At 30.9% G+C, this 14211-nt stretch overlaps 1 protein-coding gene across 5 annotated transcripts in view; it reads right to left on the bottom strand.

Moving 5' to 3' along the window:
* Positions 1-14211, bottom strand: part of LOC118195132 (serine/threonine-protein kinase PAK 2-like) — a 119205-nt gene extending 104994 nt beyond the window's left edge. Inside the window, exons 1-2 of one of the 5 annotated variants that reach the window (XM_085817339.1) lie at positions 13862-14211; positions 3765-3830 (exon numbers count right to left, since the gene is read on the bottom strand). In XM_085817339.1, the coding sequence (XP_085673465.1) occupies positions 3765-3830; positions 13862-13965 (170 nt within the window). In that variant the 5' untranslated portion in view covers positions 13966-14211. Of the gene's footprint in view, positions 1-3764; positions 3831-13028; positions 13277-13413; positions 13433-13734; positions 13753-13861 lie in introns of those variants that run through there. The other 4 variants (XM_085817338.1, XM_085817340.1, XM_085817342.1 and 1 more) reach the window with 4 other exon arrangements.

Raw genomic sequence — 14211 nt, 5'->3', positions numbered from 1 at the left:
TGCGTTGCGGTGTGTTTCTCCAATCAGCGAGCGAATTCACTTTGATTAACATCTGCAGTCCGGTCGGTGTGCGATGACGGATGACATATGGATGGAGTTCAACAATGTTCAACTTCTATCCGTATGTCTGCGGATGTGTTGGGGTCACGTGGTGAAAAAGGAACAATAATGTGTAGTCACCAAAAATTAATGGCGGCAGAAGAGCGATGAATGCTCGCTTAGGAAAAGAACGTTTTGCTAAAAAATACTTATTTCTGAATTAACATTATAGCGAGAAATCTGCATGCTGAAAAAGATAGCAATCAGCTGAATTTAGTTAAAAAAAGATAAGAAAAACAAGATAACTGCAACTACAGTACTTGTTCGTTCAAGAAATTCAGTTTAAGAAAATCAGTGGCAAAAATTATAATTCCAAGTCCATGAAATAGCAAAATTTGTTCTGATAATCATTTCCTAGTTCTGCATACTCATTTAGCTTTAATGAAAATGAATGTCTGACTATATCAAACTGCTATAGCAAATTAGATATGATTAAAAGATTTGCTATTTTTTCTTTTGAAACAGGTAAAAACTAAAAACGTTAATTATAAATTAAATTTGATAGCCTTTTAAATACTCCAGTTCATTGAAGAGTATGTTAAATTTGTATTTCCCTTTATAAATATATCTTTTTGGCTAACATATATTTGTTAGCACATGAAATATATTTTTAGCAGCCCGTTTAACTTCAATCGGAACGCCACTTTAAAAGATAATGATTTTTATGTACTAGAAACTGAAGAACAAACTCTGGTGAATTTTTCAGACGATAGCACACTGAAATAGGACCAAAAAACTTAAGTTTTAAGAATTGATTTACTTGATGATTTATATAAGCCAAAATATGCATGCGACTCACGTGCAATCCTAGCTTAGTGGTAAAGCTGATAGTAACGATGTTCACCTTTTGGAGTCGTGAGTTCGAATCCCATACGCTTTTTGCACCCTGTTTGCAACTTTCTTAGCTTTTTATTCCAATTTGATTCTATATTCGTGTTTTATAATTTATTTCTATTATTATATGCATTAAATATATTGTTTTATTTGTGCTCTTATTTATTTAAATTTTTCCCACAAAAAAAGTTTGAAAATTATATAATACTAATTTAAAGCATATCCTGTACATATATATTTGAATTTAAGAAACATTCTCTATTTGTAAAAAGCAAATTTACAGTTAATTAATTTTAAATGAAATTTAATGCAAACAAAGAAATGGTTAATTATTGCTACGAACTAATCTACAATATCATTTAAATTCTGAAAGCGTATGTAAATCAAGTGCAAGTATCAAAATCCATGAATAAATATATAATTCCAAAAATTTATTAATCCTAAAAAATTTATAAAAATGCATAAGTGAATAATGGGATAGATTATTAATCCTAAAAAATTATAAAAATGCATAAATGAATAATAGGATAGATTTAATCCTAAAAAATTTATAAAAATGCATAAGTGAATAATAGGATAAATAAATTTTTGGAAATATACATTTATTCATGGATTTTGATACTTGCACTTGATTTACATATGCTCTCAGAATTTAAATGATATTGTATATTAGTTCGCAGCAATAATTAATCATTTATTTGTTTGCATTAAATTTCATTTAAATTTAATTAACTTTAAATTTGCTTTTTACGAATAGAAAATGTTTGTTAAATTCAAATTTCATTCCTTGCAGCAATGGCGCAAGAGAATTATTTAAATTTAATTTATTTTGAAACCCTGCAGATATATATATATATATTTTCGTTTCACTTTTATGTGAATGTATATACATGTGGTCAGACTTTGGGATGTTTACGACTCTAAACTTTCATTAAAATTAACATGAGACAGTATTAATGCCCTAAACATTTTTTAACAAAAAAATTACTATAATAATTGCTTTTAAATTCAGTCCTCTCCAGCAGAAGCGCAGGAATTAATTAATTAAATATTTCCATTTTCTTTACCTAATGTGTGTATATATAAAGAGAAAAATCTTATTTTTATAACTTCTTTTATAAAAAGAGATATGAATTAAAAATGTTTAAATTAAAAATATGTTATGGATTATGCATAAAATATAACTGCCCATAGTGCATTTTAAAACAAACGAGATTTTTAATAAATTATCCAGCTATGACCCTGAAGTCAGCGGTATACAAGAATAGCAAATTTTGTGTAAATATTGTGAACCTTTCTTTACAGTTGCTCTGTACTTTTAAAGTACCAACTATTTTTTAATTCCTTTAACTTTTTTGTTTTATTTATTTATTTGTTTGCTTTTTCACTAACAATACATTTTAGTTTTAATAATATATATATATATTATTTCATAATATTTAAGGCTTCTAGAAAGACAATTTTTTTTTTTTTTTTTAATTTACTTCAGCTTCCATGGAATTAGTGATGTTCATAATATGCATTATAACCTTACTTATCTAAAAATTGCTAGCGTACTTTGCTTTCGCAGTTCATAAGCAGAAATAAAAATTTCCAATAACATGGAATTTAGTAAACAAAGCTTTTCTGCGTTTTACGTCAGGATCCATATCAAATCCAAAACAAAGAATACTCCCTTAAGCGGGAAAAATTCAGATGTTCAGCGTCGTAACTCGCGAACTGCTTGTTTGGCACCAAAATATTACAGTGACACCTAGCGGCGGAAAATGAAAATATTTTACGGATACGCAGCAGTGGAAACGCTTGTACGGATGCCGTAGGCGTGGTCTTCAATTGACGCAACGCGTTCGTACGCAGTAGTGGAAACGAGCCTTTAAGCATGCACTGGATGACAACTCGAAATTAACAAAAACTGTCAACAAATAGTGCAATTCATCATGAATAATGAATAAGCATAATCTCGCCATACAATCTTGAGATTTTTACCTCAGTTTTAAGCAAAACTGATTAATTCTCAACAAAAAGGTTTAGTTTTTGTGAAGAGCAATACAAATGGACAAACACTGATGATGTAATCTGGAAAATTAAAACACACAATTTATATTTTTATATGCCATATCCATAACATGTATCCCTTTTTACCTAAAATAAAGATCAAAATTCTGCCAGAACAATTGTGCAAGTTTGGTGGTTAGCCATTCACTTTTATCGTTGACAAGGGTTTATGATCAAACAAAGATTGTGTTACTAGTACATTTCCATTATGCGCCTGACACACATTTTGGCATGTGTGTGTATGTTTGCCTGTGTATACACACACAAAGTACTTTCATGTTATGCACACACATGCATATACTAACATATATACCAAACTGCATGGCAGATGGACAGCAAAAAAGTGTCATTTTACTTTCATACGTTTAAGGGCTACAGAAATATGTTGGCTTCTACGACTGAAAGACACTTTTTTTTTTAATCTCACAATATAAAATAGAGACCTTTGAAATTCAAGCTGACAATAAATACATTGACATCTTTTATAATTTTATATACAAAATGTCTTCATCCATTCATTTAGCATTCACTGCATTTTTCATATGCTCAATTATCCAGAATTTGCATGTATTAGGTGACATTCAGCATTTCTCAAGCTTTCTAAATAGCGAGTTTTCATTGTATCTTAAGCATAATTTCAATAAAAATAACTATAAAATATTATTTATGTGCTATAACTTTGAAAATAATAACATTAAATGTATTGATACAGAAAAAATCTTCCTACAACTGACACTTCAGTGAGAAAAAATATAGACAATATATATGCATTATACCTTGTACTTGTCAGCCTGACTGGAGGCGCAGGGGGCTTTTCTTCCATATCATCATATGTATGCATTCTGAAAAACACAAAGAAACATTATAAAATTAATTACAAAAACATATTTACATCATTATTCAACAAAAATGTATTTATATTACTATTATTCATGGCCATGCATTTATTCGTTAAATAAAAATACAACAATTTATTTAATCAATTATGCATTTATCTTTAACTTAAATTATTAGTAATACAGTACATACAATAAACATTTACTCATTGGTAATATACAAAGAAAAATTAAATCAAAATTAAAAAAAAAAAAAAAAGAAAGAAATTTCAAGAAGTAATAAAAAATTTTGATAGAAAATCAGTATTTAAAAATATTTTGGGTAGTTTTTCATTAAAGCCATACCACACATTTTCAGTTGTGCACTGGTACATTTTGGCATATTTATGTCCCCCCATGCTTTTACCTCAATACAATACATTTTTTGGTACTTTGGTATTAGAGTCAGTCGTGAAAACTGGCTACCATCGAACCATGCAAAATAGCAGAGTTCCACCAAAGCATTCCTATGGAATTCTGAAGGAATTAATGCCTTTTTATTTCATTTTATATAATACAGCACATAATGACAATCAGCATTTAACTTATTCCATTTTTCCACTTTGTACAAAATATAAAAATGTCAATTTCTACTATTTTCTTAAGCCCTGACATTTTACTAGAAGCTATGTTTAAAATGCTAATTATTTTTTCACAATGCAAAATGTATTGTTATATTATATTTATCCATAATTAGCACTAGATTGTGCTGCTTGGCCTTATTTTCACAGGATAATAAGTACTCTTCTTTTACTAATCACTTTTCCTCTATATTATTTCTTTAATATTTTCTATTTCACTTTTTAAATTCCTCCCTTCATTCCTTTTTGTCCATTCATCTCTGAAACACTTCAGAACAGGAAAAAAAAAAAAGAAGAAAAAAAAAAAACTATGTTTATTGCTTCTAATTTATTACATACTATATGTACACCTAAAATAAAGAAACAGCAATTAATAAACTTTGCACTAAAAATAATCATCTATAGCATTAAAATGCAGGTAGTACACATTTATGTTATCAGATGTGAAAAATTTAGATGAATTTAATACATTCAATATCCCATAGCTTCTAAAAATTGATGACTTTCTTGAACCATTTTCTTTCAGAAATCTTAAAGTGAAGAGTAGCTGCATATTTTGTTTTATCATAAAATCTTTTAGAACAAAATTAACATGATACTCTTAACTTTTAATATACCTAAGTCAATAAAAATGATCTCTACAGTATTTAAAATATCTCTTTTCATTTAAATGAATTACATACATTAAAGTTTGTGCAATTAACAATAATTAGCTATAAATAAGTTAATTAGCTATAAATTACACATTTTATTTTAAACTTCAGTGGAATGCAGAAAAAATAATTTGGTAAAAGTATATTTACGGGTATCCCTTGCAAAAATTGGTGATTTTTGACAGTACATGGATACCGAGTTTGTGCAATTCTTTGACTAGGCATTGCACATTCAATTGACTTTATTCATGTACACATAAACCTATTTTCACTTGAAAAAACATCAGAGAATTGCACAAACTTTGCATTGCGCACTTCCTTAACTTTGTCCATGTACACATTGATATATTTTCACTTAAAAAAACAAAAGAGCACCCAATTCTAGGTAAAAGTATCTTTACGGAACATTCAACGGCTGATCTTTGGAATATGGTAACAGGTAGTTTGGCGACATTTTGGAGGCGATAAAGGTTACTACCTAGGACTTTGGTAATAATGTGAGAAGTACTCAGTTCGGATTACGCATTATTTTGTGTGAGGGAAATGAGAGATCGTGAGATATGTCATGTGACATTAATGGACGAATTACAGTTCTTTAATCGGAAAAAGGGGGTAAATTTGGAAAAATATCTGTAGTAATATATTATTTTGTATTAAGCTTCAGTGTGTGTTGTGTGAAATAGTATTGATTAATTTTCGGATTGCACGGCGCTATGTAAGGTGAATTCTAAATTTTTAATGCGTTTATCTGATAATAATAATAAGTTGAGATTGTGTGAAAGGAAGGATATTACAGATAAGTTTGAATGGAGGTGCAAGAAATCTGGTGAAAATGGACATTTTGTGAAACAGAGTGTAAGGAAGGGTACGTGGTTTGCTGAAAGTAGTTTGAGTATGGGTGAAATTTTATTAATTTCTTATTACTGGGTGAATAGACTGCCAGTTGACTACTGGATTTCGGATTTAGAAATTAGCAGTAGTACTGCAGCCGATTGGAACTCTTTCTGTAGGGAAGTGTGCATGCCATGTAATGAAGATTCTGAAAAAGATTAGGTAAGTTAGTATTTTTAATCATTTGAGGATATTATTTTTATGCATTGTTCTAAATGTAAGGAGTAAATAAATTAATATGGTATTATGGAAAATTGTTATTAGCAATGATTTAGTTTAAAGTAATTAGGATTGTAATCTAATTTTTATTAATTTAATGTATGTGCTTATTTATATTTTAAGTAGTGTTTTTTAATTTAATTATATTTTAATTTAATGATCGTGATTTTGTGAGTTATATGTTTGTAGCATTTTGGAATACACTTGAGTAAAATACGTTGAGTATTTTCATGCATTTTCGTGAAATTTTTCTAATTTATGAGAAAAAAGCAGTGTACATGGATATAGTGAAGAGTGTGTGCAATGCCATTTTCGTGCAATTCTGGGATGTATTTTTAAGTAAAAATAAGTCGACGTGTACATGGTTTAGTTATATTTTAATTAAATGATAGTTATTTTGTGAATTTTATGTTTGTAGCAATTTGGTATACGTTTCAGTTGAAGTAAACGTGCATGGAAATAATTTAAATATTTGACACTAAGTATTTGTAACCATTTTTAATGTTTGCGGTAGAAATTCGTTGGTAACATTTATAATATAATAGATAATTTAGAGGTAAAAGTTTTTGGATATTTTATTTATTTTATACGTGGAAATGTTCATCTTTGGAAAGGGTATATACTTTTTCGCGATCAGGTAATTTCATATATGTGCTTTTTACCGAGTTTAAAGATTTAGAAAATTTTCCTGCATTTTCGTGCAAATTTTTGTAATTTATGAGAAAATAGCAGTGTAGATGGATAAAGTTAAGAGTGTGTGCAATGCCATTTTTGTGCAATTCTGGGATGTTTTTTTAAGTAAAAATAAGTCGACATGTAAATGGTTTATGTGTATGTGCTGTTCTGAAAAACGCGTAAGGAGTTTGCGATTGTGCACTTTTTCCCAATTTTGCAGTTAATATTTGTCATGATTAAGCAGTTTTGTTATATAAAATTTCTAGCATAAGTGTAATTCAGCTAGTAGATTGTTGGAAAAAGTGTTGAGTAAATAAAAACAAAAGAAACATGTCTTTACTTTGTGAAGACAAAATGGCGGCGAAAAAAAAATAGAGGGTTGCCATAGCAGAGTTGGTCGCCAAATTTTCGCCAAAAAATCTTCAAGTTACTATAATCCAAAGATCAACCCATTCAACTACTCAGGTTACCATAAATGAAACAATAACTTGGTGATAAATGAAACAACTTGGCGATAAATGAAACAACAACTTCACGATAATACAAGGGGTACCCTTCAGTCTACTCTAACCAGTAATTTTATAGGAAAACAATATGACCTGATTTTAAAAAGCTATCAATTACTTTACCAGATAACAGCAAAAAATTCTCATAAGATTAAGCAATGAACTAGATTCAGGCTACATTAACTTATTTATTTTAACATTGCTCAAAATTTTAGCCTTTGTTATTTATTTAATATTCATTAATAATAAAACTTGAGAAGTGTTAAAAATTTTTTGTATAAATTCATTGACTGGCAATATAGTCACTTGACCAACTTGATTTTGGATCACATACATATTTACAGAAAAGCAGAAATACCCTTCTTGGTGATGAGTGTATGTGCTGTATTATATATTACTGAAATAAAGGAGAAAAATTCTATATTTTCTCAATGTAAATTTCAATATACAGGGTTTTTCATAGATAATGGGACAAACTTGGAAGGAAAATTAACTTTATGTACAAAATCAACACAAAGTGCTTCTTTGCAGGAATATAGTATTCACAATAAATATTAAAAAAAAAAAAAAAAAAGAGAACACTAACAGTAATAAAAACTACAGCTGTGATTGGCTGGCAATGCAGTGGTAGAGGGTGGTAATGAGCCGGACAAACCATGATCCGATGCATCAGAGGATCATTTGCAACTCTGATGTCAAGCGTGATGGGCGAGTTTACGCACAGGGAAAAAGCTAACATGCATCTCATGTATGGTGCTGCTAATGGGAACGGAAGAGCAGCACTACGGTTGTACCATGAATGGTTTCCAAACAAGCGTATGCTGAAGCACACAATGTTCGAGAGGTTGCATCAGTCTCTGTGTGAGTTTAATTTGAAGCCACCTTCAACACTAGCAGTAGAAGTGCACGACAACCTCATTGAACAATCCATCTAGAACATTGTGCATGAATCACCTGAGACAAGTACAAGAGCTATTGCACGTTGTCTGCAGCCGAGTCATTCCACCGTTTGGAGAGTATTGCATGAAAATGGTTTGCACCCATACTATTTGCAGAGAATACAAGTCTTGCAAGAGACAGATTACCCTCTTCAAGTTCATTTCTGTCATTGGTTCTTACAGCAGTGTGCGGTGCAGGTGGATTTCCCATCGGATGTGCTATTCACGGACGATGCAACTTTCTCGTACACTGTTCATAGCCACATTTTAGTTAAAAAAATAAGCACATATAAGCACTTTTCAAGCACATTTTAAGGAAAAAAATAAGCACCTGTCTAATTACATTATACACAGCCGCATAAACTTAATAGAAAAATTAGACTTGCAATTTAAAATATGAGCAATGCAATATTTATTAAGAGAATGAGCATTAACTCTACCATGGAAAACAATTAACTTTTTTAAAAAAAAAATTTAAATGACAGTTCAATTTACAGAATTAGTTAACAATGAGAGAAAAAATAATCTATGCAGAACTAAACTATATTACAAGATTTAATGATGAAATTTCAGTTCAAAATATAGAAAATAAATAATAATAAGCCATATTAATCGTATTTGCTTGGCACCTTATAATAAACACAATTTATTTTTCCACTCATATTAATATTTAAATAATTTAACTTAAAATTCTGAACATTTTCTAAATTTTCACTGCATAACAGTTTTCCCTTAACATATATTCCAAGTAAAGTAATTTAAGTAAAAAAGAGGAACATTTTTTTAAATCGGGAGACGGGAAATTTTATTCATGCAGTCATCCTTTAACAGTAAAAGCTTAACTAACCTGCATACTCGGAGATTGCCAAATATTCCGTATAGTCGAGCGTAACTAGAAAAAGAGGAGGGGGGAGATTGTAGCTGTTCTTTAGATTTCTCGGCTAAATAAATGATTTTGACATTTCGATATGTGCATCATATAAAAATAGATCAACGGAACTGAGAAATATTCTGCTTAGAAAGCACAGTAAAACTCTTTTTAAGTGTTCATAAATAAATCTCAGATTGAACATCAAAACTAATTATCTCTGCAAAATACCGCAAACGTTATTGCGTAATACGTGCGGCTTAATTCTTCCATACATGATATTACGGAATCGGAATCAACAGCTGGCCGTATTCAGAGTATAAAGAACTAAATAAAGGAAAAGAAAGAGACTTACTAATCTGGGGTGTTTTTGATTCTAATTTTGAACAGAGTGCATTAAATTTCTGGAATAGAATCATTCTTCGCTTGGGTTGGGTAGACCACAAAACTTTTAGTCCTACTTAATCCAGATTGGACAGTGACAAAAAAAAAAAAAAAAAAAAAAAAAAAAAAAAAAAATCCGCTTCTTCAATATTAGAGATTTTGCAGAGAAAGGGAAGAACCTCTGTATTGGCTAAAAAAAAAAAAAAGAAAGAAAGAAAGAAAGAAAGAAAGAATTTATTCTGACTATTCGATTACTTTCCTTTTATTTAAGCCATTCCGAATATTATTCCTTAAAAAGCTAATCTGTGTAAAAATACACCCATTTTTGGAAGTTTATCTACACTTCAGCAGCTACTGCATCTATATTATTATAAATATTCATACATATGCTCATAATATAAGCATAACGATCATAATAAACACAAATATGAACTGACCACATGGAACCAGAATGCAAATTATTAAAATCTTGATAGAAATTCAAACATGTGTAGTATCTGATTGGGAGGAAAAGAATACTGAATGTACCAGAATTTTCAACGATTTTCGCAATTCTTTGACCAGTAGAACGACGTGCACCTGTCTGTACTCTCGCGCGCATCATAGGTTACATTAATGCAGAGACAGGGGGAAAAGCTATTTCTGGGAGTACGATTCCCCATCTGACGTTCCATATAAGGAAGAGAAGTTGTTTATTTAGTTTCGGCTTTGGTACAGGGGGAAAAATGTGCGCTCATTAAAAAAAGCACTAAAAGCGAAAAATAAGCACTAAAAACAAAAAAATAAGGGAAAAGTAAGCACCTACAAGGGCCTTTATATTTGGTACAACTCTGATATACGGCCTAATTTCACCAAATGTGGCGATATGTGTTCTGCTCTGGTTTTTGGCGCGACTGCGTTTTGTATGACAAACTTGTTGACGTTGAAAAATCTTTCACTGGAGTTCGTTGGTTCGCATCATGTCTGTGTATGAGAAGCTAGGGTGAAAAGATAAAATGGTGGAAGTTGTTGAATTGAAGTTGGGCAAAAGGAAATATCGTGTGCCCATCCTGTTGAGGGACAGTGGGTATTTGGAGGTGTGGAAAGAGTATGAAATTGGTATTTCTGCTGTTCGAAAAAGCATTTATTTCTGGTAAGTGCATTTTATTTTATTCTTGTTCTTATTTTGTAGAATGTTATGTTCATTGTTTTTGTAGTATGAATTTCTGTCGTTATTGTTCTTTTCTTGAATGGTTTGAAATTTATTTTAGTTATTTTGTTGAGTAGTGCGTATCATCTAAATTGTGCAATTCGTAGATGTTTTTTTAAGTTGAAACAGAATGCTGTATACATGGTATTCTTTGAAATTTATTGTTGTTATGTTAATTTATTAAAGTGAGGTGCGCGTAGTTCGTGAATTCGTTTGTTGCCTAAATTGTGCAATTTGTAGATATTTTTTTAAATTGAAACAGGAAGCTGTGTACATGTTATTCTTTAAAATTTATTGTTGTTATGTTAATTTATTAAAGTGAGGTGTGCATAGTTCGTAGATTCGTTTGTTGTCTAAATTGTGCAACTCGTAGATGTTTTGAGTTTAAACAGGATGCTGTGTACATGGTATTCTTTGAAATTTATTGTTGTTATGTTAATTTATTAAAGCGAGGTGTGCGTAGTTCGTAGATTCATTTGTTGCCTAGATTGTGTCATTCGTAGATGTTTTTTTAAGTTAAAACATATCGCTGTGTACATGGACTCTTGTCAAATAATTTTGGTTAGAAACTTTACGGTTTTGCTATCTAAATGTTTTGCTTTTGTTTCGGATTTTTAGCTTAAATTGTATGTTCAAACCATGGTTTTTGCATTCGCAAAAACCGTGTTTTTGGAGACATTTTAGGCTTAAAGTTCGAAATGTAAACAAAAAATTTAGATAGAAATATGGCAACGTGGAATTTCTCGCCAAAAATATTTGGCGACTTGAGGGCGCATATCAGAGTAGTTAATTATATTTTATTTTCAAATATAAGGACTTATAAGCACTTGTAAGGATCACTACGAACCCTGTCATAGGACGGCATCTTCAATATTGTAACATGCACATGTGGGAAACTCATAATCCACACGGCACACGTCCACATGCATTCCAAACCAACTTGTCCGTGAAAGTGTGGGCGGGTATTGTTAACAACTACCTTATAGGCCCATACCTCTTACCTGCACATACAAATGGCTTATGTTATCATATTTTTTTGCAAGAGATGCTACCGGAATTGCTGCAAGATGTTCCAGCTGTCGTTCGGATCGCATGTGGTTCCAGCATGATGGTGCACCAGCCCATAACCAAGAGCGAGTCCGCAATTGCTTGGATGGGACATTTCAAGGCCATGGTGGACCCGTTCGATGGCCACCCCATTCGCCAGATTTATCCAGTTGGGTTTTATTTATTTATTTATTTATTTATTTTGGAGCCATCTGAAGAGCATCATTTACGAGACTCCTGTTGACTCACTGGAGGACCTCATTGCATGACTATCCATTGCGGCTTCAAGCGCGCTCGAAATGCCTGTTGTTTTTCAAAATGATCATCAATCCCTTCTGTGACGTTACCAAGCATGTATTACTGCTGGTAGTCGCAATTTTGAACATTTATTGTAAATACTGTATTGCTACAAAGAAGCATTTTGCATTGATTTTGTACATTAACACATTTTCCTCTCGTGCCGCTTTTTGCATTTCTGCCTTAACCCGTCACTTTAGACCCTACATTCCTATAAAACAATGCATGTTTTAGTACACTCCACCACCCCTCCAAGTTTGTCCCATGATCTATGAAACACCCTGTATTGAAAGAAATTATTAATATAAAAGTTACTGCAATGCATTACAAAATTTTCTAAAATCTGCAGTATTTAAATTTCAGATTATGAACCAGCAATCTTACAAAAATACAATATTGGCCAAAATGCAAGACAGCCTTACAGGTAACCTTGCATATTTTAACATATTTTATAAAAAAAGGGGGGAAGTGCAGAATCACCCACTGCTTGGTGTGTTTTCAAGAATTGCACATACTCAATATCCATGTACACATCGACCTATTTTCACTTAAAAAAAAATCCCAGAAATGCACAAAAATGGCACTGCACACTCCTTTGAATTTATCCATGTACATATCGACCTATTTTCACTTAAAAAGTCAAAGAAAATTGATAAAAATCCAATTCTTTTTACTCTTGTAAAAAGCGCCAAACAAATAAAAGTCTGCACTTTACCCAAAAAAGGGACTTGTATAAAAGTCATTCAGAAAAATATATTCAGTAACAATTGTATAGTAACGTTTATTGACAAAATAATGTAATATTATTCATAATATTAAAAAATGCCATTTACTAGACTCTCTTAGTAAATAAATGTTTAATATTAAATCGTTTTAAATTTTTTGCCATCATGCATTACAAAATTCTAAACACAAACCTCCTCATTTTTCATTCAACTGCAAATAATGCATCCATGTCATAGTTTAGCAGTCTTCCTAACTAGTAATGATTATTTTACGGTAAACTTTACATTTCTTTGAGTAAACAACAGAAAAGGTGAATCTTTCAAGTTTATAAAATGGCAAAAATTGTTGCACAATAGCCAGTGACTTAATCTCTGAAACAAACACTTTTGTGAGTTGAGACATTCAGAATAATATTTTTTCTTCTGCTTAAAAACACAGCAATACTTGTGAATGTCATATTAGAAAATATTTTCTAATATTAAAAAATATTAACTTGTCACACAAATTCCTTTCATACCATATACATAAATTTAATACGAAACCAGAAGATTTCTGCACTACATTTAACTTACATACATTGTTTATATGCTCTTAACTGATTAAGGAACAGGCTATGTGCCTAAGGAGAAATATCTTTATCCAAACTTTGCAAAATACACGAGAAATCCGTACAGACTGTTTCATCGATAATCGCAGTGGGATTAAATTATCAGTAATCATTAGGTCAATATATAGTTGTAGTAAAAAAATTTGTTCGTTAAATTATGAAATAAACATTCATACAGGCATATAGAAAAGCAACATGAACAGTCTATATTATTTAATCATAAACTGTGCAATGTAGAAAGAACCAACGAAGATTTTTAAAATTAAATACAACAAAGCATTTCTAAAAACCTCTTTCCCCGCATGTTAGTATAAAGAACAACAGGATTTAATAACTCTCATTTCATATTCCAGAATAATTAAGATATTAACGAGCAGATCTGCTTTGTTCCATTAGAAGTATAAAAGTGTTACCTACTTTGACAGAGAGTAAGTTGTATGAAGAAGAGGAGCCTCGGCAGACCCAAACTGATTGTCCGCCGATTTGCATTCGCAAAATTGACATGTATGAGACACATTCATTAACAGTTTTTAAAAAGAAATAAAAATCTAATTTAATATATTTTTCGGTGCGTAAAACTGGAAATCAAAGTCATATTCAGAACACATTATCGTTGTACTGAAATTATGCATTAAGCTCAATAAAGATTTTTCAGATAAAATAAAAAAACATTAGGGAATAGAAACCCCACACTGCAATTCGAAACAAGAACAGACCCGTACGATCAATATTTTCAGAGAAACATGCGAAGAATCGATGAACAAGGT

Source organism: Stegodyphus dumicola, chromosome 5 (genome assembly GCF_044657685.1).
Source record: "Stegodyphus dumicola isolate Sdum_Otavi_A_Nest chromosome 5, ASM4465768v1".
NCBI classification, from domain to species: Eukaryota; Metazoa; Arthropoda; class Arachnida; order Araneae; family Eresidae; genus Stegodyphus; species Stegodyphus dumicola.
Note: the sequence above shows the minus strand (reverse complement) of the source record. Positions and strands in the feature narration are given on the sequence as shown.